The sequence below is a fragment of the Spinacia oleracea genome, chromosome 5 (assembly GCF_020520425.1).
Source record: "Spinacia oleracea cultivar Varoflay chromosome 5, BTI_SOV_V1, whole genome shotgun sequence".
In the NCBI taxonomy this organism is placed as follows: domain Eukaryota; kingdom Viridiplantae; phylum Streptophyta; class Magnoliopsida; order Caryophyllales; family Amaranthaceae; genus Spinacia; species Spinacia oleracea.
In genome coordinates, this window is record NC_079491.1 from 73,420,835 (window position 1) to 73,444,750 (window position 23,916).

The window sequence follows — 23,916 nt, forward strand, 5'->3', positions numbered from 1 at the left end:
CGCAATCGATCCATAAATCGAACAGAACGTATCCTGTCCCATAATTGAGATTCGTTAAATAAAAAGGAGAAATAGCAAAGTCAAAGTGGTTAGTTTTCTGAGAACCGTGACGCACCTCACTAGTAGAAAAAACTCTTATTGCAGCGGGCTTTTAGACCCCTGTTGCAGCGTACATCGTATGCTGCAACTGGGGGGCCTGCAACAAGTCTGAACTTGTTGCAGCGTACAATGTTCGCTGCAAAAAGTACTTTTTTGCAGCGTACATATGCATGTACGCTGCAACAAGTGTCAAAATTTTGGCAAAAATATTGACTTGTTGCAGCGTACAAAGAAGTGTACACTGCAAAAAACTCCACTTGTTGCAGGGTACATCTATTTGTACGCTGCAACAAGTCTGAAAATTTGCCAAAATTTACACCCTTGTTGCAGCGTACACATATATATGTACGCTGCAACAAAGCACTTTTGGCGGGAAAATTCTGATTTTGTTTAGGGATTTTGCACCAAATAATAGAAACCTTTCATAACAATAATAGAATATCGCAACCTGTATAACAAATATATAAGCAATAACTGTAGTTTTGTATATATTCCAAAACCAAAGTGCACGTACTAATACATTTAAATATACATACGTTCCAATTTCAACGTACGCATGCATTTTAACATAAAAGATTGTTCTATACATCTAAACCAAATCGATCAAGCTTCCTCAGGTCAATAATAAATACTTGCTGGTAAAAAAACTTCGCCCATTGCTCACGAACCACATCAATTTCCTCACTAGCATAAGGCGCAGTCCTCGGAGTATAGACCTTACAAAAACAAAAATTTGATATGTATAAGTTTATTGGAATAAGTCTTGGAAACTTAAAAATAAACGTAATAACCATATACTAAGTTTAAAATGAGTCCTTAGGTTCTTTAGTTCAAAGTTGGGAGCGAAAATGTCATTTTAGGCTAAATATGACCTATAACGGCCCAATTAGCCTTAAATGTGCATAAATAGATTGGAATGAGTCATAGAAAGTTATGCCTAAGCATGTAAAACATTAATAAGTTTAAAATGAGTCCTTAAGTTCTTTATTTCAAATTTGGGAGAGAAAATGCTTATTTTAGCCTAAATATGGCCAATAACGACCAAACAAACCTTAAATGTGCATAAATAGATTGGAATAAGTCTTGGAAACTTCAAACTAAGCATATTAATCATGTAAAAGGTTTAAAATAAGTCCTTAGGTTTTTTAGTTCAAATTTGGGAGCGAAAATATCATTTTAGCCTAAATATGACCTATAACGAACCAATTAGCCTTAAATGTTCATTAATAGATTCGAATGAGTCTTAGAAAGTTAAAACTATGCATATTAAATGTATAATAAGTATAAAATGAGTTCTTAGGTTCTTTAGTTCAAATTTGGGAGCGAAAATGTCTCATTTAAGCCTAAATATGACCTATAACGACCAAACAATCCTTAAATGTGCATAAGTAGATTGGAATAAGTCTTGGAAACTTAAAACTAAACATACTAATCATGTAATAAGTTTAAAATAAGTCCTTAAGTTCTTTAGTTCAAAGTTGGGAGCGAAAATGTCATTTTATGCTAAATATGACATATAACGGCCCAATGAGCTTTAAATGTGCATAAATAGATTGGTATGAGTCTTAGAAAGTCAAAACTAAGCATATAAAACACTTAGTAAGTTTAAAATGAGTCCTTAGGTTCTTTATTTAAAATTTGGGAGCGAAAATGCTCATTTTAGCCTAAATATGACCTATAACGACCAAACAAGCCTTAAATGTGCATAAGTAGATTGAAATGTGTTTTGGAAACTTCAAACTAAGCATATTAATCATGTAATAAGAATAAAATGAGTACTTAGGTTCTTTAGTTCAAAGTTGGGGAGCGGAAATGTCATTTTAGCTCTAAATATTACCTATAACGACTCAATTATCCTTAAATGTGCTTACATAGATTGGAATGAGTTTTAGAAAGTTCAAACTATGCACATTAATCATGTAATAAGAATAAAATGAGTCCTTAGGATCTTTAGTTCAAAGTTTGGGAGCGAAAATGTCGTTTTAGCTCTAAATATGACCTATAACGATCCAATGAGCCTTAAATGTGCATAAATAGATTCAAATGAGTTTTAGAAAGTTAAAGCTATGCATATTAATCATGTAATAAGAATCAAATAGTCCTTAGGTTCTTTAGTTAAAAGTTGGGAGCGGAAATGTCGTTTTAGCTCTAAATATGACCTATAACGACTCAATGAGCCTTAAATGTGCATACATAGATTGGAATAAGTTTTAGAAAGTTAAAACTATGCATATTAATCATGTAATAAGAATAAAATGAGTCCTTAGGACCTTTAGTTCAAAGTTGGGAGTGAAAATGTCGTTTTAGCTCTAAATATGACCTCTAACGACTCAATGAGCCTTAAAAGTGCTTACATAGATTGGAATGAGTTTTAGAAAGTTATAACTATGCATATTAATCATGTAATAAGAATAAAATGAGTCCTTAGTTTCTTTAGTTCAAAGTTGGGAGCGTAAATGTCATTTTAGCTCTAAACATGACCTATAACAACCCAATGAGCCTTAAATGTATATAAATAGATTGGAATGAGTTTTAGAAAGTTAAAACTATGCATATTAATCATGTAATAAGAATAAAAGAACACCTCTCTATACTTGGAGTTCCTTAAAGCACTAGATAGAACGAGGATTCAAAAGATGAAACTCTCCTATAGCTCTTTAAATATTTATTGAATAAAACCATTTCAACACACTTTTTTGCTCTTTCTCAACATGGATCAAAATGAACTCTTCAGTGAATCACAAGCATGTAAAAGAAGATACTAATTACTACTATAAACAAGAGATACTAATTATAAATATGTGCCTAAAATCCCAAGAAATTCCTCAAGGCTAACTTGTTACCTGAATTGACGTTAGGATAGCAGCAACATCATATATGGGACTCCATTGGTTTTATAGAATGTCAAGACAGATCTTCCATCTGCATAAACTAATAAATTCCCACCCAAAAAAAAACACACATATAGATAAGGTTAGAACAGGAAATTGGCAGGTTGATTCACTTATATAAACCACAGGTACAGACAACCAAGTACATGCAGAACAAAGTCAAAAGCAGCTAAAGAACCAAGTTACAAATGGATTTACTCCTTTTGGATCAAGAAATCAGCTTCTGTATCATGGTGATTTTTTAAGACAAACGTGAGCATCAACAAGTTGTTTATTTGGATAAGAAGAATAGGAAAATTGCAGCAAAAACCTTAAAGTACATAAATTTTAGTAAGCTGAAGCCAACAAACTAAAATAAGAAATAAGTATGAAGTTCTCAATCATCACATACTCCATGCAAGATCATCTTAAAACAATCATCATAAAACAAGAGAGAGGGTTGAGGTATGGAGGTTGAAGACAGGAGTTAAAACTTAAAAGGAGTATGTTTTTACTTTTGATGTTTTTATTTCGGTCTTGTTTGAAATATCGAGAAGTGGAATTGTGACTCACGTGGAATTGTGACTTACGCTGGACTCTAGTACTAAATTTTGCAGCAAACGGATGGTCGGATTTTATTGATCGGGTGGCCTAGATTACTTCTCACGTTTCTCACGCAAAGTGTCCTTCTCACCGCGAACATTGCGCTCTACAAGACTTTATTTGATGATCCGGAAGAACTAGAGTAGTGTAGTTCTTGCTAGGGTGTAGGTGCCCTTTATTTATTTCAGTTGTGTTTGTTTTTCATTCCTTAGCACTTTTGTTTTCCTTCTTATCATTTTTTAATAAAGGCGTATTTTATTTTTACTTTCACTTTTTGCTTCTCCTCTTTTTTCATTTTTTATATATTTGCTCATGTCTAACACTTTTGCACAACGTATATATATATTTTTACTTGATTGGACCGAATCCGTAAATAGGATTGCCTACGTATCTTTGTTAAGTAATTTTAACTTTGAATCAGGTCGCGCGTAGTTCTAGCTAGAATAAATTCTAGGATGCCGAATTTAATAGATATTTTCTGAGGTGGAAACATATTATTTGATCGGTGAAATGAGTGAAGTTTTATCATTATTTTAATCTGCTGTTTTTGCCGTAAGCCGTGTATCTGCACATAAAAATGAAATTCCATGTGTTTTTTTGTTTTGTTTTTTTTTGTTTTTTTTTGTACGGCTATTTTTCAGTACGCATATCTGAATACGTGCTGTACCCCCCAAGTGTTCGTTATTTTTCCGTTATATGCGGATAAAATGACGAGCACTTCTGGGCAAAATTTGGCAGGCAGAGAGTTTCAATGCCCGGGATGGGGCGTCAAAGATTTCTTTTTTCGACGCTTTGCTTCACATGTTGTTACATTTATTTCTTTTTCTTTTTTTGTTTTACTTATATATATATATATATATATATATATATATATATATATATATATATATATATATATATATATATATATATATATATATATATATATATATATATATTATAAAAGCCTGCTGCCTGATTAATTTCATATCAATTGAATAAATTCCGATTGTCAATTCAGTGAATTAGTTTATCTAGACTTTAGAGCTACAACCTCCAAATCATATTTTACAGGAAACCAGCTTGTACTTCAAATACTTCCCAAGCGGACGCCATAATTCAGAAAAAAAAATCAACAAAAACAGAAAATCAAAGCCTTAATCCCAAAAGGATGGGGTTGGTTGCATGAAGCCAAAAATCAATCTCTCATCTATGAAAGATCCTCCTCCTCCATTTGCTTCGATTTGTTGCTACATATTCTTGCAAATCAACTTTCTTCATGTCATTCTTAGCTCTCTCTATCCAATTCATCTTTGGCCTCCCTCCCAACCTTCCACTGTAGTTTAAATCAATTATCAACAGACCCTACCCACCAAAGAAAAACCACAAGAAAACACCCTACAAGGCTGATCTCTTGCATTTTCACTTTTTAAATTAAACACAATCCATGTCCATGATAACTTGACCTGTTACATCAAATTATTTAAGGTCATGGGACTCAAGCATCATGTCTCCAACCACAAAATTTCTCAGCCTTGTATCAGGGAAGGATTTAATACATCATTGCATACTCAAACTTATATACATCGATCAGTTTCATCAATATTACCATATCATTAACGATGCTAACATGGCAGGGGAATCAACACTCAGAAACTTGTAGAAAATTGATTTACTTGCAGAAAGTGGAAAAAGGCTTCACTAGAAAAGGTGCTCCAAGAAAAACAACAAACATCTTCCAACTTGATATGGTAAGATTTTTCACAACGGAAAAGTACTCCCAAAAAAAATTGATATGGACAAGGATACAAAGCTCTCATCATTAAATTATACTTCATATGAACAGGAAAATGCATGATAAAAACACTCTCAGAGCAAAATTAACACAGATTACACACCTCCTTGTCCTTCTCTGACAAAGTGGGCATATCTATACGAACTTGAGAAGCATGCAAAGTGAAAAGAGTGCCATCCAATGTTGCAGAATTGTTGATCAGGCAAATCACATCATCACCTTTCACCTCAGATACCTACTCAAACAATGCAGACAATTTCTGTTCAGATACCAAAACAAAACTTCACAAGCACGTTGACAAAATTTGGCAGTGAAAATCCATCAAACGTCAGATTTAATGAACTTCCAAAGTCTATTCCTTAATGAGAAACTCTGCCCACTTTCATAAGATAAAGGGGGGAGGGGTTGGAAAGCAATATATGTACATCTTTAGTCGCAGAGTAGGCTTCTCATTAGGATGTTGAATAATTTTAGCAGATATAAGCTTCACAATCTCCAAAATCTCCTCTGGATTTTCAGACTTCCTGACAAGGTTGCAAATTACAGTGTAGATGCACTCAGTATCTGTGGTAAAAGAAGAATAAGAGTAACTCATTGTAAGGAAACAAATCCTACCCAATCCAAACTCAAAAGGCAGATTCTTGAGAAGTGAGGTCGGTATTGGTGAAATCAGTTAGCAGTCTCTTAAAATAACAACTAACTTACGACCTTGAAGATGGCATCTACGGAAGATGCTAGCCTGTCCTAAGAAGACTCTGCAATTCATTTTCCGTGAAACCCTACCTTTAAAATCATAGTTGACAAGAACAACTACTTCCACATGTTTCTAAATGATACATGCCTCAAAGATCACATGGTTTAATACCGATAGCTAAACCTAATATTGACTCACTCTAGCAAGATAACAGGAATATTAGTATGATATGGACCAAATTCCCGAACAGGCAAACAGTTTCAGGATATTGACAATCAGAGCCTTTATTCTTACAACCGCATACAAAATAAACATACGCTAAAAGATATTGCGTACAATAAAAGGCAGATTTGTTAGTTGTTACCCTGGTCAATTGTACCAGTTAAGCTCTTACAACTACAATGGGTAAGGAACCTATAAGGCTATAACTAGAAAGGGTCTTCCTCAGACGCCACACATCAAGCAGAATATCAGAAACTACTTTCAGCCTGTATTAACACACAAACTGTAGCACGAAAACATTTAACACATACTATTGACTATAATTCTGCACTTTAAAAGCTTTCCTCATGGGGACATAGTGGAACTGAAAAGAAACAATCTAGCGATACTGAGAGGTGTTAGAGCTCTGAAGTATCCAACACCGGTGCAGAATCCTACTTGGAGGTGTTCGGTAGACATGAGTAAGGAAAGATAATAGGATATTGGATAACAGAGCCTAACACTGCAGGAGCTATAACAAATTATTAATCCAGAATTTGACCGATTCTATAATAAAAAAAGCTAATTGATATCTACACCAATCAAAGAACTAATGACCATAATGATCAGGCACCACATCGTACTCTACAAAGTACAAAGCTAAGTTTTCATATCTATCCAAGTTAACCCAGCATAAGTTTAATCCAAACACAACCACTAGCTCACAAACACCTCAAAAAAAAAAGAGTCAAATTCCACAAAAGTTTATCTTTAGCGACTTCATATGCTCCATCAAACTGAGCACAAACAAGACTAAATAAAATAATACTTTATCAAGAAACCGATGAAATTCCAAAAGACGAAACCAACAGAGGAGCTACCTTTCTCAGCAACCTTAGAGAAAACCAAATCCGCAGACGTCAAAATTAGGGATGCCAAATCAATCCATCTCTCCATCGCCATACATTCCTGCGCTTCCTGGCTTGATCTCGCAACTTGTGCTTGTGCCACCTACAAAATCCCCCCCCCCCCCCCCCCCCCCCCAAATTCAACAATTAAAACTAAATTAATCAAATTATCAGCAACATATACATAAATCTCTAAACCTTAATTTAAAACTGGAACGTTTTAGAAGAGAGAAATGAAGTAGTAACCAACAACAATGAACAGAAAAAAAAATGAAACTTCTTTATGAACAGAAAAAATACATTATATAGAATCCGGTTCTGTTCAAAATAGCTGCATGGAGACTTCAGAACAACTAATTACCATAACATTTTGCAGAACTCATATAACCTAATCACATAATATCAATACACAAAGTTTATAAAAAAAAACCAGCATTTTATTTAGCAATACACAGAAAATAGCATAACATTTTGCAAAACATTCCTAACCAAATCACATAATATCAATACACAATTTATATAAAAAAAAACCAGAATTTTATTTAGAAAAACATCGAAAAGTTGAATAAGATTGGCAGAAAATTAAGAAGTTGAGAAATTTAGAGGAAAACCTTACATCAGATAGGCTGAAACGAGATGAAGTAGTAACCAATTACAAGCACAACCCAAGATCCAAATACAAACTTAAAGCACTCAAAATTGTATTAAAAAGCCCCATTATTAATCTTAGTCTTTTTTTTTAATCAAATCAAGCAAAATCGGATGTAAAAAGGTGAAAATTCTAAAAAATGAAGCAAAACCTCCCTCAAAGTTTACATATTCAACACTCGAATTTCATGGTTTAAGCAAAATCCTCAAGAAATAAGGCCCACAAAATAGTTAGTTGTACCAACTCTAACAAGTATAATATCCATTCATATCAACCTATGAATTATTGTCCTCAAATAACCCAACCTACTATTAGCAAGATTAGTCGAACCTAAACTACACTATCCCATCGGAAAGCCAAAAGATAAAAGCACCATTCTCAGTAGGAAATTAAATTAAAACATTAAAACAAGCAATGTGGTAAGCTCAGAGAAGGCAAGTGAAAGAAGAAACATTAAAACTGAAATACAGGAAAATTATGACCTCTTACCCTTCATACTGCGATATTGCCAATATTAGCAAATTTGCTATCCTCATAAATAAGGGATCCACCCATTGCTGTCTCAACCCACAAATCTTCTGCCAATTTCACACAATTGTACCAATCTGTCACGAAATTCAGTAAAAGAAAACAAAAACTAGATCAAATCGTCCTACAAAAATTAGATTAAATCAACAACTCTCAAACGAACTGGACAGAACAAATATTACACAGAACACATTTCCACAAATCACGATCGTGCATCTATGATTAAAACCCCAAAAAAATCATTTGGAAGTATCTTATACTTAACAAACCCAAAAAAAACCCAATCATTCGAACAGACCCTAAAAAAACTCAATCATTCGAACAAACCCTAAAAAATACCAATCATTTCCCCCAAACAATTAACGAAATGGACCAAAAATAATAGGTATACACCAACATACAAAAAATTGCTAAATCAACTCCAGATCTGGCGATTTGAACCATACACAAACCCCAACACCACAGACATGTTAATTGACGAATAGATTAGAAATATACCTGTGCAATCGACGACGTTTCTTACGAATTGAGATAGCAAAGACAAACGAACTATAGGAGGAGATAGAGTCTGGATATAGCTTAGTTTTCCGAGCAGGGAATGACTTCGCCGGTTGTTTTTTCGAGTAGGGAACCACCGGTGAGAGGCGAGGAAATTAAATAGACTCTTGCTGGAGTACCACCGGCGACGGGCGAGACCCAGCGGCGACGACCACTGGTGAGAACCACCGGCGAGAAGCAGGGTAAGCCGAGAGAAGAAGAAGGGAGTACTGAGAGTGGGATATTCGCTGCGAAATTGGTATGAGGTTTGAGATAGAAATGTTTGGTCTGGAGTTAAAGTTGCAGCGAAAAAAATTTACAAATGTGTTATTGCAGGGGGCTTTTACCATGTACGCTGCAAAATAAAAGGCCTATTGCAGGGGGCTTTTATTATGTACGCTGCAAAAATCTCTTTTGCAGGGGGCAATTAATTTGTACGCTATAACAACCCTTTAAAGGGTTTGACCCGCGTTGACCGACTGGTTGTTTAAGCGTATTAATACTTGTACGCTGCAACAAGGGGGTTGCAACAAGGGTTTTTTCTACTAGTGCCTCTCAAGGGTGCGTCGTAATGTGTCCCTTTTCGATGATTTAACTGCTTTCCTCGCCCTTTTTATGAACTGTTAAACTAACTAAATCTGATTGTTCTATCACGCCTAACAAATATGATATTTTTGGGAAATCGGATTATCATGCTAGGTCCCTTAATGCTATTTAAATCAGATAATCACGATCGAATTAGTATTATATGTTGCATATTGCTAAAATCAACTCATATTAGTTTAATAGTTAACGCATGTCCCTTCAATTATTTATGCTGAGCTAGTAAGGATATCCTGCCTCTGGAGTTATCGACGAGCGAAGTACTCCTCTCGGTAGTTACAGTCCCCCGAACCCTCAATCTCTACCTTGCGGGTGTATATTGAGAGATCCCCACACCAGGGATCACAAGGGAACCTACGGCCGTCGTGGTCAAACATAATTGCACTTCCTTTATGTCACGATAACCGGGTTTTGTCAGTTTTTCTCATTGTCGTTAAAAACTGAATGGCAACTCCTATATTACTAGTCAATTGGGTGTATACTCACAGGGAATCCAATTACACTTGATTGAATAAAAAGAATCGTCACACCCACGAGGGACGAGGTCATGCATTAGCCTCGTGCTTTTTCGACCCCCTCACAGGTGTTTATTCACCCCACGTGTAGTTTTTACAATAAATCATTCTCACTTGCGTCATTTAATGTTATTCTTGCACGGATCACCTAAAAGGCTAAAATTGTGTGCCCGTGCAAATGATGCAAGTAAATAAAACGCGAGGGACTATAAAGGAATTATTCTTATAAAAATATTGTATATTTAATATTCCGACAATTTATTTTGTTGATATTTACGAAAATGTCCCTTCCACATATTTCCAATCAAGGAGATTAACTAGATGGACCTCACTTAGCTAAGTCAAGTATTTCAGCTACTTAAATTCATATTAGGTTAGGATCAAAACCTCATAGGTTTTCCGATTCGTTTAATGTCGATAAGAACACGAATCTCACCCATTTATCTGCCCTACGACCCAAAATGCACAAAACACACTCAATTACTACTATATAAACAAGTACTCTCTCAGTTCCGAAAGACTCGCACCGTTTTGACTTTTTACACTATTTATATAATTCACTTTAACCCTATTTTATTTCTAGTGTATGAAAAAAAATGTTAGTATAATATATTGTTGGCTTCATCTTAATATATATTAATATTTTATAAGTTTTTATAAGATGTAGTTAAAGATATTGGTGGTCAAAGTGTGCATTGACAAGCGTGTCTATTCAAAATAACGCGAATATTCCGGAACGGATGGAGTACCAACCGAAGAAAATTACTGGCCTAATAAAACACGAACTTCTATCACAAAAGTAAATGTAAGGAGTATTAATTCAAAGGAAATTTTGGTATTTACTACCTTAAAAATACACCACTTTTGTATTTACTACCTTATGAAAATTTTATTTTAAATTACTACCTTAAAGTTCCAAATTTGTTGTTTTTACTACCACTTTACAGTTTTCTCATTTTAAAATTGAGATATCTCTTTCGTTTCTTAATCATTTTAAATGATTCAAAACCCACTTTTACTTTTAACATTTTGTACAAAGTAAAACTAATTAAATATTATTTTGTAAATTTTTAAAATGTTAATGAATTATCAAACAAATTGTTTTGAAATGTCATTTTCAATGAAATCCTTATAGAAAAAGGAAAATAATGAACTTTAAATCACTTTAAATGATTAAGAAACGAAAGAGATATCTTAATTTTAAAATGAGAAAACTGTAAAGTGGTAGTAAATTAAAAAATATTGAAAGTTTAAGGTAGTAATTTAGAATAAAAATTTCATAAAGTAATAAACACAATAGTGGTGTATTTTTAAGGTAGTAAATACTAAAATTTTCTAATTCAAAATACGAAATTAAAATTTAAACTCTTCCCCATAAGATTTATAGACAGCCGAGGGAAGTAACCAACACTCATGTAGGGATAGGCCGGATAGCCAAGGGCCAATCAGCCAATGCCATAATCTGAATTTATAACTGAAACAAGCATCATGAAGGCAAAGCCAAAGCCGAAGCCGAAATCTAAGATTTGACTTGGACAACCATCAATCAATTGCCAAAAAAAAAAAACCTACACAAAATGTGACGAGAACTGGAATCAAAATTATCTTGTTATGGGATGTGAACATTTGTTCCATTTTAGAACCTCTCTCTATAGGCAAGGATCTGTTTGGCGCAAAATTACACCAAAAATTAGAACCTCAAATCTCAGCATACACTGGTGTAATACTAATACATTAGATTGCTTCAGAAGCTTAATTTTTAAATACAGCTAACCAAGAGAGGACCCAAATTAACCTGCCACGAGCCCGGGATTAAGACTATTATAAATCCCTTGCAATAATATTTAAGTCAGCTATCAAGAGCACCAAGTGCTTTCATGTCCTCCAAGAAAGCCGTATATGAATCATCGATGCTCTGTGCTTTTGGTGCTGATGTGGTTGCTACTGATTCTGGTTTTGGAGCAGAAGCCATTGGCTGCTGAGAGATAGCTGCATTTGTTGCCGCTTTTGGTTTTGGTTTTGGAAGAGCAGACTGTCTTCTCACACGTACAGAAGCGGGAATCTGTGGCCACGTCATCATAAAAATGAGTAATATCTTAACATGTACCAAAAATAATATACGAAGTATCATACAATTAGGTATATTGATAATACAGATTAGATGGTACCTTTTCAAAAAGTTAACTTAGTTACCCAACAGATTATATACTATTATATGATCATCCACAATTTTATCAAAAACAAAATATATGATCATCCACAAAAGTGATATAAAACCAATAGTATTATGCTTTCCAAATGCATAAAAAGTTTGAAAGATAAATAACTTCAATAGTATTTGCCATAATACAAATCAATTTGCTTTCTCAGAATTTTCCACCAATTAAGATACTCCGTATCAAAAAATTCACGTGCTGTATTTGCAAATCTAACCTGTCTGACAACAGCGTTATCTGTATATCCCATCCTATCAGACTGCCCATAAGCCATCATGTTTTAAGAACAAATATGTTTTTCTTTTCCCTAAAAATTGCCTAGGGTCAGATATCATACATTCCATAAACTACAACTGCAAATCTAATATGTCTAAAAGCTTTACGGCTTTCCGCTCATCAAGTCATAATTGCCCCAAAGGAAAAGCTTTATGCTCAACAGCTGAAATCGTGAAATTCCTTTTCTTTTTTTTTCTAATTACATATTTTAATTTTCCGTTACATAATTGAGCTTTATGGATGTAGTAAATAAACTAGATTGCTGAATTAAATTCTCTAAATAGAAAAATAGTGTCGGCTGCATCACAATCCTCAAACTGAATATTAACACAGAAAATCAGAATAAATAATATTGAATCCATGCAAACCTCTATCCGATTAAGGAAGAGGGAGGGGGTGACCCCAAAATGATGTGACGCCAAACAGAGAACATCCCAAAGTTCAAAATTTTAAGTAACCGTAAGTGTTAAAAGAATAAACAAGCCAGATGTAAACATACCATAGCTGTGAGCTCTGGTGTGTGCTGAGCTAGAGGCCTCTTTACAACTGTGGGAGCAGCCGATTTAACATAAGATGGTTTCTGCGGAACAGTTGGTCTCATTGCAAATGAATCATCCTGTAGCATCATAGGTGGCGGACCTGGAGGAAGAGGAGGTCTCATCATAGGAGGTGGTCCAGGGGGAGGACCGAAAGGTGGCCTTGGCATAAGTGGTACCATTCCATGGGGTGCAGGTTGCCCCAGAACTCCAGAAACAGATAATGGTTGTCTCATGTCTGGTGGAGGGGGTGGAGGGAATCTTGAAATACCTGGAGGTAGCACATCAGGCTGTAATGCAGGTAGAATTGGTCCTGGCATACCTGGTACTGGAGGCTGCCGTGGTGGAGGTGGTGGGGCCATTTTTGGTAGATCGTTGCTCACTTCCTGATTAGCATCAGATTCAACACCAGATTGATTCCCTGCAAATTTAGGGGGTAATCCAGGTGGAGGAGGTGGTGGAGGGAGGAGCATATTAGGCACCTGCACACATATCCATTCAATATTAATTATTTCTTATTACATTTCAGGTTAAAACACTGTTACTAAGGGGGCGGGGCTTTCCCAAATTATTCTATAGGGGAGATCAGAGGAATTGGATTAATTTGTATCAAGAGTTGCTTTGTGAGGACATCTTTCTTCCTTCAGTATTACCCTTCCTGAGATTTGATAAAGATATTTTATAAAAACACTGTTGAGACTTGAAACTATTCGTAAGCATTCGTAAAATTAAAGTCAATAAAATCTCAAGCAAAAGAAAGGTATTAAAAAAAATATTAAAAAAACAATATGGCAGCAAGACGATGTTCAACTAGATTAGGAAGCAAATTCAAGTTCAATTGTAACCGTAGAAGACCAAATATGTCAGCCCCGCCAATCCCGGACCCCAATCAAAAAGGAGGAAGTGTAGGGAGGGGGGGACAACATTTAGCATAATTGCAGGGTAGTGAGACATTGTCAAACTCACAAATGCGGATTACCTGTGTATCTTTTGTGGTGGTGCTATCCCTCTCACTTCCAGAAGTACCTGGTGGCGGTGGTGGTGGCTGAATGGAATGTTGATGGGGTGGAGGGGGTGGAGGACGAACTCCAATATTTTCTCCAGGAGGAGGTCCAGGTGGTGGAGGTGGAGGTGGGGGCAATGCCGATGCCAAGTTAGAATCTGAAGGCTTTGGAGGCATTGGTGGTGGGGGTGGAAGAGGTAGAGATGCAGGTATATCAGTATCAGTACCGTGAATGGAATCAGGATCACCACTTTTTGGCAAAGGAGGTGGCGGAGGCAGCGCAGGCAACTCACCCCCATCCGGACCTACAAATGATGTACCAGTTGACGAGGAAGCTTCAGACAAGGGAATTCGAGGCCCTGTCATTAAAACTTAATGTAAGGAAAAAAAAAGGGGGGGGGGGGGGGGGGGTAAACACAAGTAGACAATAAGTAGAGCAAGAAACATATCCAGATAGACAGAGGGGGGTGTTAGAAAACGAAAAGCAAACCTATAGAAGACTTGTACATAGGAGGCTTTCCAGGGGGTGGTGCTCCTGTGGGATTCAATGTGGGATGATAGTATACAGAATCCTGTAGGCCACACAAACAAACCGAATATAAAGCATGAATATATAAGGGGTAAGGCACATGTTCAATATTAGCAAGTCAATAATAATTTTCCTGTGTCCAAAATAAATGTCTAGTTTCCCAATTCAACTCCCATTCACACTTCAGAGTAATTGGTAGTGCATCCTTTAGCAGAGGCAATATGTTAAACAGATCTCCTATAGAAGACTTTTGAAATGAAACACAGAATATTACAAAAGCAAATAGGATCAAGAATAATTTACTTCAGGTTGTGGGTGCTTCGCTCTCTCCTCCTCTTCAGCTGAGGTCCGTCTTTGTACAGGTCCCAAATGGCTGCAGCAGATTCACCTTGTTCAGAGAAAAAAAATTTAATACACAACTATTATTAAAAACAAAATGAAAGGTAAAATACCTGAACATCACTGGTTCCTCACCCTTTTCCTTCATTTTTTCTTCATACTCCTGTCAAACAAAATCAAACATCATTGTAACAACTCACATTGGTTCAAACTTATGAACAATTTGGCATATATTAGATTTAGTGTATTGATTAATTCAAAACAAAGGTGCATTTACACATCAAACAGGGATGTTGCAAGACTCCTAGCAAATATACGGCATGTAAAGAATTAAGGGGATGTTTGGTACACGGGTTTCAGAAAAGAGAAAGAGAATTAAAGCCCCTATTTCCCTTTTACAGTGTTTGATTGCTGTTTTTCACACACCGTTCCCCATTTTCCACTTTCAATTCACCCCTAATTCCTCTACTATGAGTCCCGTCTCCCTCTTGGATTTAAATTGCCCCAAACTCATCTACACCATGATGAAGTTTGACCAAGACTATAAAATTCACCAGCATCCCTTCAGCACCCAAGCCACCAACAGCCCAAATAACACCTGACACCAACATCCCGCCACCATTCCTCCAATAGCCCAACAAGATCTGAAAACCTCAAATCCCTATCCTACCTCATCACATAACTAAACCCAACAAACCCCACCAACAGCCACCAAATATGAGCCTCTACCCAAAACCCTACCACCAAGACTGATTCGCTTGGTCGGTTGGTCCTCACAACCACCCTGTCAAATCCCCTTAAAAACCAAAAATTGGAGTGAAGAGAGATCTAGAAGGAGAGAGAGTGAAGAATGCTCAATAGATCATTAAAGCATCGTGTCTTTACATAATTATATTCGACCACAGAACTCCAGATCTGGAGGTTTTATGTTCCGAACTTCAAACTTGACCACTAGAACCTGTCTATAGTGGCGTATTCAGGCAGCAGCAAGATGCAGTACAGTCACAGGGGGGCAGCTATAAGGAGTAATGGCATGGTGCACTGGTGAAGGACAGATAGTCTGAGTAGGCAGTTAGAAGGGTGGCTGTCTTATTGACGGTTGCATTTCTTTCTTTGGTACAAAACAAAAATAATTTACATTTATTTCCCCTCGTTAACACATGAGGGAATTTGGAAGGTTTTTTTGGTAACTTTTCCTTTATATCCCTTATTCTGATTTCTTTCCCTTTCTCTTGCATGAAACAAACAGCCCTAACAAAAGGAAAAAGCGCCACAAGATGACAGGGGAAAGGTAGGAAGAAAAGGCGTGACGTTCTATCGAATTATACAAAATACTCAGTACTATACAAGTATTCGGGTGTAGGAGGATAAAAATACATGTATCCCTATTACCCGGATCTATTGTTTCTAATCTGTCAAAAATAAAGTGTAAATTATCGTATGTCGGTTATTTTGACATCGCCTTTTTCATTTCTTTTTTCCTTTATACTTCTTGGTAATAGGTAGCAAATCAAAGCCGCGATAGCATAAAACCCAACCTGCAACTTCTGACGAAATTGCACCACAATGAATTTAAAGCCTATATGTTGGGCGAGCCCACTCCTAGCGATGGAGTACGGCCTCCCATAATTGAACCAGAACTTGGTTTTGATCCAAACTATTGAGTTCAGATTTTGGTTCGGATCCATTGGAGGCTCAGTTCAAATTCGGTTTGGATTTGGACTTAGGTTTGGATTTGGACCAAGGCCAAGTCCCAAATCAAATTTTCCAATGTACAACCTTGTCAGCCATTCATGCTGATGTAACAAAGAGAAATCCATTAAATTATGGTTAAGACTCATTTTTCCTCTGGCGTTTGGTTCGCACGGGGTAAAGGGAATGAAATCAACAAGGGAAAGAGGGAGAAAGAAAAGCAAAACCCTTTGATGAAAGATGTTGTTTGGGTAACATGACCACCATGACCAAGGGCATTAACAACAATCCCAGAAGTAAAATCCAAAAACTCTCGCCCTTCACAATTTCCGGCCTTTTCCATGGGACAGCATCAACGGAGCTCTAGCGTAGATCCCCACTATCACCTTTGCGTCTTCCTCCATTATCTTCTTAGACTTCGCTATTTTTCTTTTGCTGAGAAACATCGACATTTAGGTATGCTGAAGGTGGGGATCCTAGAAATTATGTGCGGTGATGTAGGCCGCAGGTGAGGGGTGGGGGATTGAATTGACGGCGGAGATTGGCCGGCGAAGCGACGGGTTTGCAGTGAAGGAAAGAAGAGGAAGTCATTGGTTCAGCCGGAGGTGGTTCTGGGTGGTGGTGGTTCTGGGTGGTGGTCGGTGGTTCTGGCTGAGTCGTTTGGGATCGTGGCTGGTGGGGTCAGTGGTTCTGGGTGGAAAGGGAATGCAAAAGTCTTGGAAGGTAAGTATTCATTTTAGAGGAGTTTGGTGGTAAGTGAAATAGAAAAGAGGGTAAAGGGAATGACAAAAAATACCAAACAAACAACAAAGGGAATCATACAAATCTTTCCCTTTCCTGAAAACCCCAACTAAATGCCCCCGCATCTGAAAAATGAGGTGTGTCCTTAGGTGTAGCTCATGTGTACCAGATTGACCTACCTACAATAGGTGGCTAAAGATGATGCACAACACAAGTCGCATCTACGCTTGCTATTTAAAACTGGAGAAAAAGAAACAATATCTATCATTCGCATGTAGGACACAAACTTCGAAACTACTACTACTGACCAAAAGCGCAAGTGTTGAGGTTCAATTCATCTATAAGACTAAATTCACACATTTAAAACTTCACATAGGTACACAAAATGAAACTGCTTTGTAGACTACCTATTAAAGCTCCTCATTCCATTTCCAAGTGCTCAGGTCAAGTAAGGCTAGTCGGATGCTAAGATGGCACTTCAGATTTTTAACATTTCCAATTCTTCCATCCCACTGGGACAGTCATACTGCCATGGCTAAAAAGCCCCCGCATCTGAAGAAACACATTTGTTATAAATACAACCCCCGTTGAATCAACAATGTCTCCAACCATTCATATCTACACTTGTTACTCCCTTAGTTGCAGTGAGTAACTGATGGAATAAATGCGTGACTGATAATGAATTAGATTAGGCTAGTTAAGCATGACAATTGACAACCATTTCAGGTCAAAACAAAAAGGGACACAAAGGGGGTTACAACCTAGAAAAGAAAACTCTAGGAATATCTAAGATAGATAAGATTTACCTTGAGGCATACATGCACCAAAGTCAAGTGCCATAGCTCATGATAAGGACAAACATATATATGCTTACCTTTCGCTTCTTCATAACAAGGTTTAAAGTATCCTCAAGCTGCCTTTTCTTGTGCTTTCTTGCCTTATCAAGTGCACCTTCAGCTTCTGTGCAATTTTTTTGGGGGGGAAAGAAAGAACAAAATTGAATAGTCGCCTAGTCAGATAAAAGATTGCAAACAATATCCACAACAATAAATTCTCAACTACAGTGGCAAGTGCAGAGTAATAAGAAGTGAAAATGCATGCATCATCAATTAGTTTGAAATCACATATTTAGAAAAATGGGGGTACCCTAGTAAACCAAACAATCTGTACATTAAAAAACTCTTTAATTATTTTAGTCTAATGACTCTTATCACCATCATCATGATGGACTCCCTAACCAACCACCAAATGCCTAAAACCTGCTTTTACTCTTTAACTTTGACACAACACTCTTTCCGAAAGCATCTCCACTTGAGACAGCAATGGACTGGACAACTTGCAAGCAACATCAGAACAATAAGAAGTGCAAAGGGTATTCTCTCCGTTCTGGTTTAATGGTTACACTTTGCTTTTCACAAAAATCAAGATAATTATTGGAAAGTAAATTAAAGAAAGTGGATTGTTACAAGAAAAAATAATAAAGTAACGTAAGTAGTTGATGTTGTAAGGAATTAGTAATGTAAAGTGGATAAAGAAGTAATAAAATAATGTGGGTCATATGTCCAAGATAGAATAAATCAAAGTGTAACAATACATTCGAAACACCCATTTATGGAAATTGTAACCATTAAACTGAAACAGAGGGAGTAGGTGAAAGCTGACTGTATCTCTGGTTTTGAAAGCTCGGTACTTTTGATACTCTACAAGCTGAAAGACCTTAGAAGGACCTTTCTCCTCATGTGTGCTATGTCTTGCTAGAGAGAAGACAGGGAATCGTTTGTACTTAATCATTTGTACTTGCATTGTACTGTGGCTAGGGGTGTCCGCGAGCCTAGCTGTGAACTATTCGAGCCCCACTCAAAATTTTCATGAGCTAACACAACAAAGCTCAATTCGAAAGCTTGTAAACGTGCTCGAAATATTATGTTTAACATCTACCTTAAATTAAAAAGTAAAATTTAAAACAATTTTGGTGAGAAACTCAAAAATCAGCACAAACATAGTTATAACATGGCGAAGACGATATAATTTGAACTCAAGTTGAGTTTTATGGTAAGTTAAGCTTAGAAATTTTGAGCTCCAAAAAGCTTGAGGCTCGCCTCGAGTTACTGTGCAAATGTGAGCCAACTTGAGCTACCCTAAGCTCGATCTTGCTTCAATCTTGGCTCGCTCAATTAGTCAATTAGCATCCCCTAACCATCGCATTATTACATTGACACTTTGACAGAGGTTACTTGCTATTGTTGGTGTTCATTGATGTGATGTTTGGTAGGATTCTTTTTGGCTATTTGGTGGATAAATTGGTTGGAGTGGAATGAGAGGATTTTCCAAGGTCAGAACTCCTCACTTGAAATTTTATGGGAGCAAGTGGTGTATTAAGCTTCTTTTTGGGCTCACATGAAGGTATTTTCCCAAACACATCCCTTTCTAAGAATTTGTGAAATTTGGAGTTCTAGCTTTTCTTGTGTTGTAGACTGAATTGTTTTTCTGGTAATAAAAAATAACTTGGTTCCTGAGAGAACATTATACTACTTATCTTCCTTCCTCAAGTAAGAAGGGGACAACCACAAATGTAACTCTCACCTATTGTTACATGTTATAAGTACGATTTCAAACTAATCAATGATGTATTTAAGTAAAGAGAAATCATATCACGTCAACAGTATGACAGCCATCTAAATGTATTCAACATGTAGAGAAACAAACAATTTTCAGCAGAGTCAACTTACTCATTGTCTCCAATTTTTGAATCTGATCTTTGATCTGATCAGGATCCTTCTTCAAAATACCCACCTCCCTAACCTTTTTTCTCTCTTTCTTGTTCTGTCCAAGTCAAAGAACACACATATAAGATACAGAAACAAGAAGTTTCCTCTAAACAAATGCTTTCAATGTAGAGAGTGGTACAATGACAAACGTCAAATATATCACGTAATATGATTTCTCAACCTACAATTAAATGATCACGACAACATTCTCAACCTAATACAACTTAAAACTAATTGTAGTTCGAATGATGACAATATCTAACAGAGCTATTGTCAGATCCACCTACAGAAAGCCCCTCCATTAGCTACATAAGACATAAGAAAACGCATTTATTTCTTTCTCTCCCACTACTGAAGAATAGACAAAGATGAAAACATTTGTTCTGTCCAGATTCCAGAACCCTACACACTTCTATACATCGACATTTGAGTCAAAATAAGCCATTATTTGAACTCCAAAATTCCATACCTTACGTATTTACTACAAAAACAAAATCAATTTTCTCATATCTTATTTTCCCAAAGTTGTTTGAGTTTGATGATCTGATGTAAAAGTTAAACAATGAAAAACCAAGTGAAAAAACGGTAAATAAAGATAGTCACTCTTCTACTCTGAGTGTAATTCTTACATTTGCGACCCTCAAATTTTATACACACGTGATCAGCTTATCCAAATCCCTCAAATTTGCAAGTCAATAGTCTCCTCCTCAGTGGCAGACGCCATAACCAAATCAACATTTCAACAAAAAAAAATTCCTGAATCTTGAAACAATTAAAGTTTTACATCTGTGATACCACTTAGCTTTAATTCAAGCACGAACAATGTAACACACATTTCTCCAATTTGTTCAAATAACACCTAAATTTAACAACTGGAGGTACGGAGACAATAAGCAATACACCAATTCCTTCAACCCACAAAAAATCGCAAAAGAACGTATTGAATTGAAAGTTCAAAATGCAAACCCTAGAATTTTAAACAAAAATGATAATAGATGGAAATTGAAGGGGAAAAGAGGAGAAAATCAAACCCTTTTCAATTCCTTTTTGCGAAGTTCTTTGCGATAAGCATCAGTAGGATTCATAACTTTGCCTCCTTTCGTTGTCTTTACCATTTTTGGTGAATTGTGGAAAACTTCCCCGCTTTTCTTATGGTTCCGCGAGATTTAATTTGGATTGGATTTCAAAAATCCTAAATGGTGAGGAATGAGAAACCCTAATTTAATTGAGGAACTGCAATACAAGTTGTTTGACTATCTTTTTCTCTCTCCTCCGTCGGCGTTGAGCGTTGTTCCGATGCTTCGCAGTGGAGAAAAGCCCTTTGTGGGAGTTGTCCGGGTTTTCGCTTTCACGGAAGAAAAAACAAAATTCTTTATAACTCGGTCACTTGCGGTGAAAAATCGGTACCTCCGTTGTCTCCGTAGTAGTCGTATTTTGGTCTCTATAGTACGGAGTAAAATTTAAATTGTTAAAGAACATTTTTAAGCGTTGAGCACATTAATGATTGTTTATGGACAAGTCACTGAAATTTTTGCGGGTTTGGGCAGAATTTTCCGGCTGGTTTCCGGGTCCGGTCCGGTCCGCTCCGGCCCGAAAATTTTATTTTTTTGGGCGGGTTTGGGAAACACACACTTTTTAGTTATAAATTTGGCTCGGCACGAAAATGGCCCGAAAAGCCCGATATTTTAGGCCCGAAAATAGCGGGTTTGTACACAAATTTTTGGTCCGAATCTTGGCCCGGCACAGCGGGCTTATTTTTGGTCCGGCATAGCGGGCTTATTTTTTTATGCCCAAGCTCGGTTGGGCCCGCCGTTTGATCAGGTCTAGGACAAGAGTAACTGATGTGGGATTTATTCAATGAGCTGATGACGAATAGGTATCCAACTAGTGTATAGCCAGGATTCTCTATCAAATGTCGGTTTCCATTTGCTTATGGAAATGACACGTAGGCAAAGATGATCCACGTAGGATCCCTTACTGGGTAAAATAGGCGCCACGTGTCGCATTCTGATTAGACCAAGTGTCTTGGTAATTTTTCCCACAACATTTGCCCCTCAAGGAGGGTATTTCTAGAAATGCTCTTTCAGATATCTCTGCTTGACTTGTGGTATTCTTGATGTGATTTGAACCATTTAGGAGATGGTGACAAGTGTCACCAATCTCAATTCTTCCACTCTATAAATAGAGGGGTAATTTCCTCATTTTTTTTACTTTTCACTTACTTTGATTTACTGAGCTTTGCAATAGGCGATTTCCGGCGAGAAAGCAACACCATCAGCGATTTCCGGCGGCCGTGATATTCAACTTAAACTCAACTTGTTCTTCGTGAAACTCAACCTGTTCTTCGCGAAATTCTACATGTTCTTCATCAAAACTCATTCCACTTTTTGTGCCAAAACTTTGAGTTATGTGGTTTTATTGCTCTTCTAACGTTTTTCCTTTTTTCCTTGGCAATTCTTGCATGCATAGTTTTTTCAATAATTAGTCGGAGGGAGGTGAGCGACTGACATGGTTGAGGCCGTATAATCGAGTGTCGCCTATATTTTGAGTGCATATACACCCGCCTCCCTGTTTCTTCTTTCCCGATCCTCCCAGAGTCGTATTCTGTTATACCACGCAGACGGCATGGCGAGAACAAAGCAGACGACAGACTCTACTCGTTTGCGTCTGCGGGACGAGGTCGCCATGCCTCCTCCCGAGGAAAATTCTTCTACTGAGTCGGCGCATGGCAAGGGTTTTGCCGAGCTCTTCCAAGAGATAGATGAGTACGATGACCAGGGAGAAGAATGGGCGGCTAGTTCTTTAGAGCGTACTCTCGTGGATGAAACACGTCAAGGTGGTCGAGCCAAGGAGGCGCTAGACACTCCTCGGGCGCAAATTAAGAAAGGTGGGCAGGCCGAAGCCCACAGCGCGCACAGCCGAGCAGCTGGGCCGTGGGCCTCGGGTGCTTGCTGCTGCGTTGTTGCGCGCTTGTGCCACGCCACGGGCTGGCCTGCCTGCTCGCGAGCTCGTTGGGCCTTGCGCGCTTGCGCGCTTGGCTCGACGGGCCGGCAGCTCCGATGCTCCTCGTATTCGCAACTAACACCTTACGGCTATTATTTATCGTATCGTATACGACGAATCACCGTCGTACGATACGATTATTCGTTTCGCCCAGCTTACGAATATTCGCGATACGATATACGATTCCAATGCAAGGCCGTATTGTATAATACGTTTTCCAAAACTAATTCCCGAAAAGCTATTAAATGAATTTCCGATTCATTTAATCCGGTGATCTGTTACATGCCATTGGTGTGACCTTGTAGGTTCAGTCAAGAGTAAGTTGTGAGCTTAATATCCATTAGAACTAACTGATCGGAAGCATTGCTCCAGCTAGCTGTTCCGATCACTTGATCTCACTGAATTAATTGTTCGCAATTAATCTGAACCTTGGTATTAGACTTAATGCACCTTGGGTGAAGGACATATTTCCTTCAGTCTCCCACTTGTCATTCAGACAAGTGTGCATTCACATTCCTTTGTCGCTTAGTGTTACTTACTAAACATAAGGTAAGATCCAAGCCATCCTTATTAGGTCCAGAAGTGTTTCTCGGATTACAGAGCTCAACTGTTAAACTTTTACAGAAGGTTAGGCCTTAACCATTCTGAGCACGGCCATGCATTTTCACAGTATCTAACTCTCCGAGAGGCCTTGTTACACAACAACACCATATCCTATCAAAGATAGGAGGACAATCCATTCTTGCAATATGTGAACACTCACTTTGATCCATAGAACGCCCAATAACTGCTTTTATAGCCTCCTTTTACGGTGCGATGTTTAGCTAGCATC

The 23,916-nt window shown here is 37.3% G+C and overlaps 1 protein-coding gene and 1 long non-coding RNA gene across 3 annotated transcripts; both read right to left on the bottom strand.

Annotated features, from left to right (window-relative positions):
* Positions 1-564: 564 nt before the first annotated feature.
* LOC110790406 (uncharacterized) lies at positions 565-8,646 on the bottom strand. Its single transcript, XR_002533789.2, has 4 exons — positions 8,288-8,646; positions 7,123-7,252; positions 2,943-3,030; positions 565-815 (listed from the first exon to the last, which is right to left on the bottom strand). It is a non-coding gene; the product is annotated as an uncharacterized lncRNA (long non-coding RNA).
* A 2,915-nt stretch (positions 8,647-11,561) lies between these two features.
* LOC110790408 (protein EARLY FLOWERING 5) lies at positions 11,562-21,485 on the bottom strand. 2 transcript variants are annotated; one of them, XM_056828227.1, is made up of 9 exons: positions 21,113-21,485; positions 20,043-20,136; positions 18,188-18,273; positions 14,994-15,043; positions 14,845-14,914; positions 14,503-14,584; positions 13,989-14,317; positions 12,973-13,491; positions 11,562-12,043 (listed from the first exon to the last, which is right to left on the bottom strand). In XM_056828227.1, the coding sequence occupies exons 1-9, from the start codon at positions 21,194-21,196 to the stop codon at positions 11,831-11,833; spliced, it is 1,527 nt and encodes a 508-aa protein (XP_056684205.1). In that variant the 5' UTR covers positions 21,197-21,485; the 3' UTR covers positions 11,562-11,830. The 2 variants fall into 2 exon arrangements, with proteins under 2 accessions (XP_056684205.1, XP_021850876.2); XM_021995184.2 differs by having other exon boundaries at positions 13,989-14,371; positions 21,113-21,483.
* Positions 21,486-23,916: the final 2,431 nt, after the last annotated feature.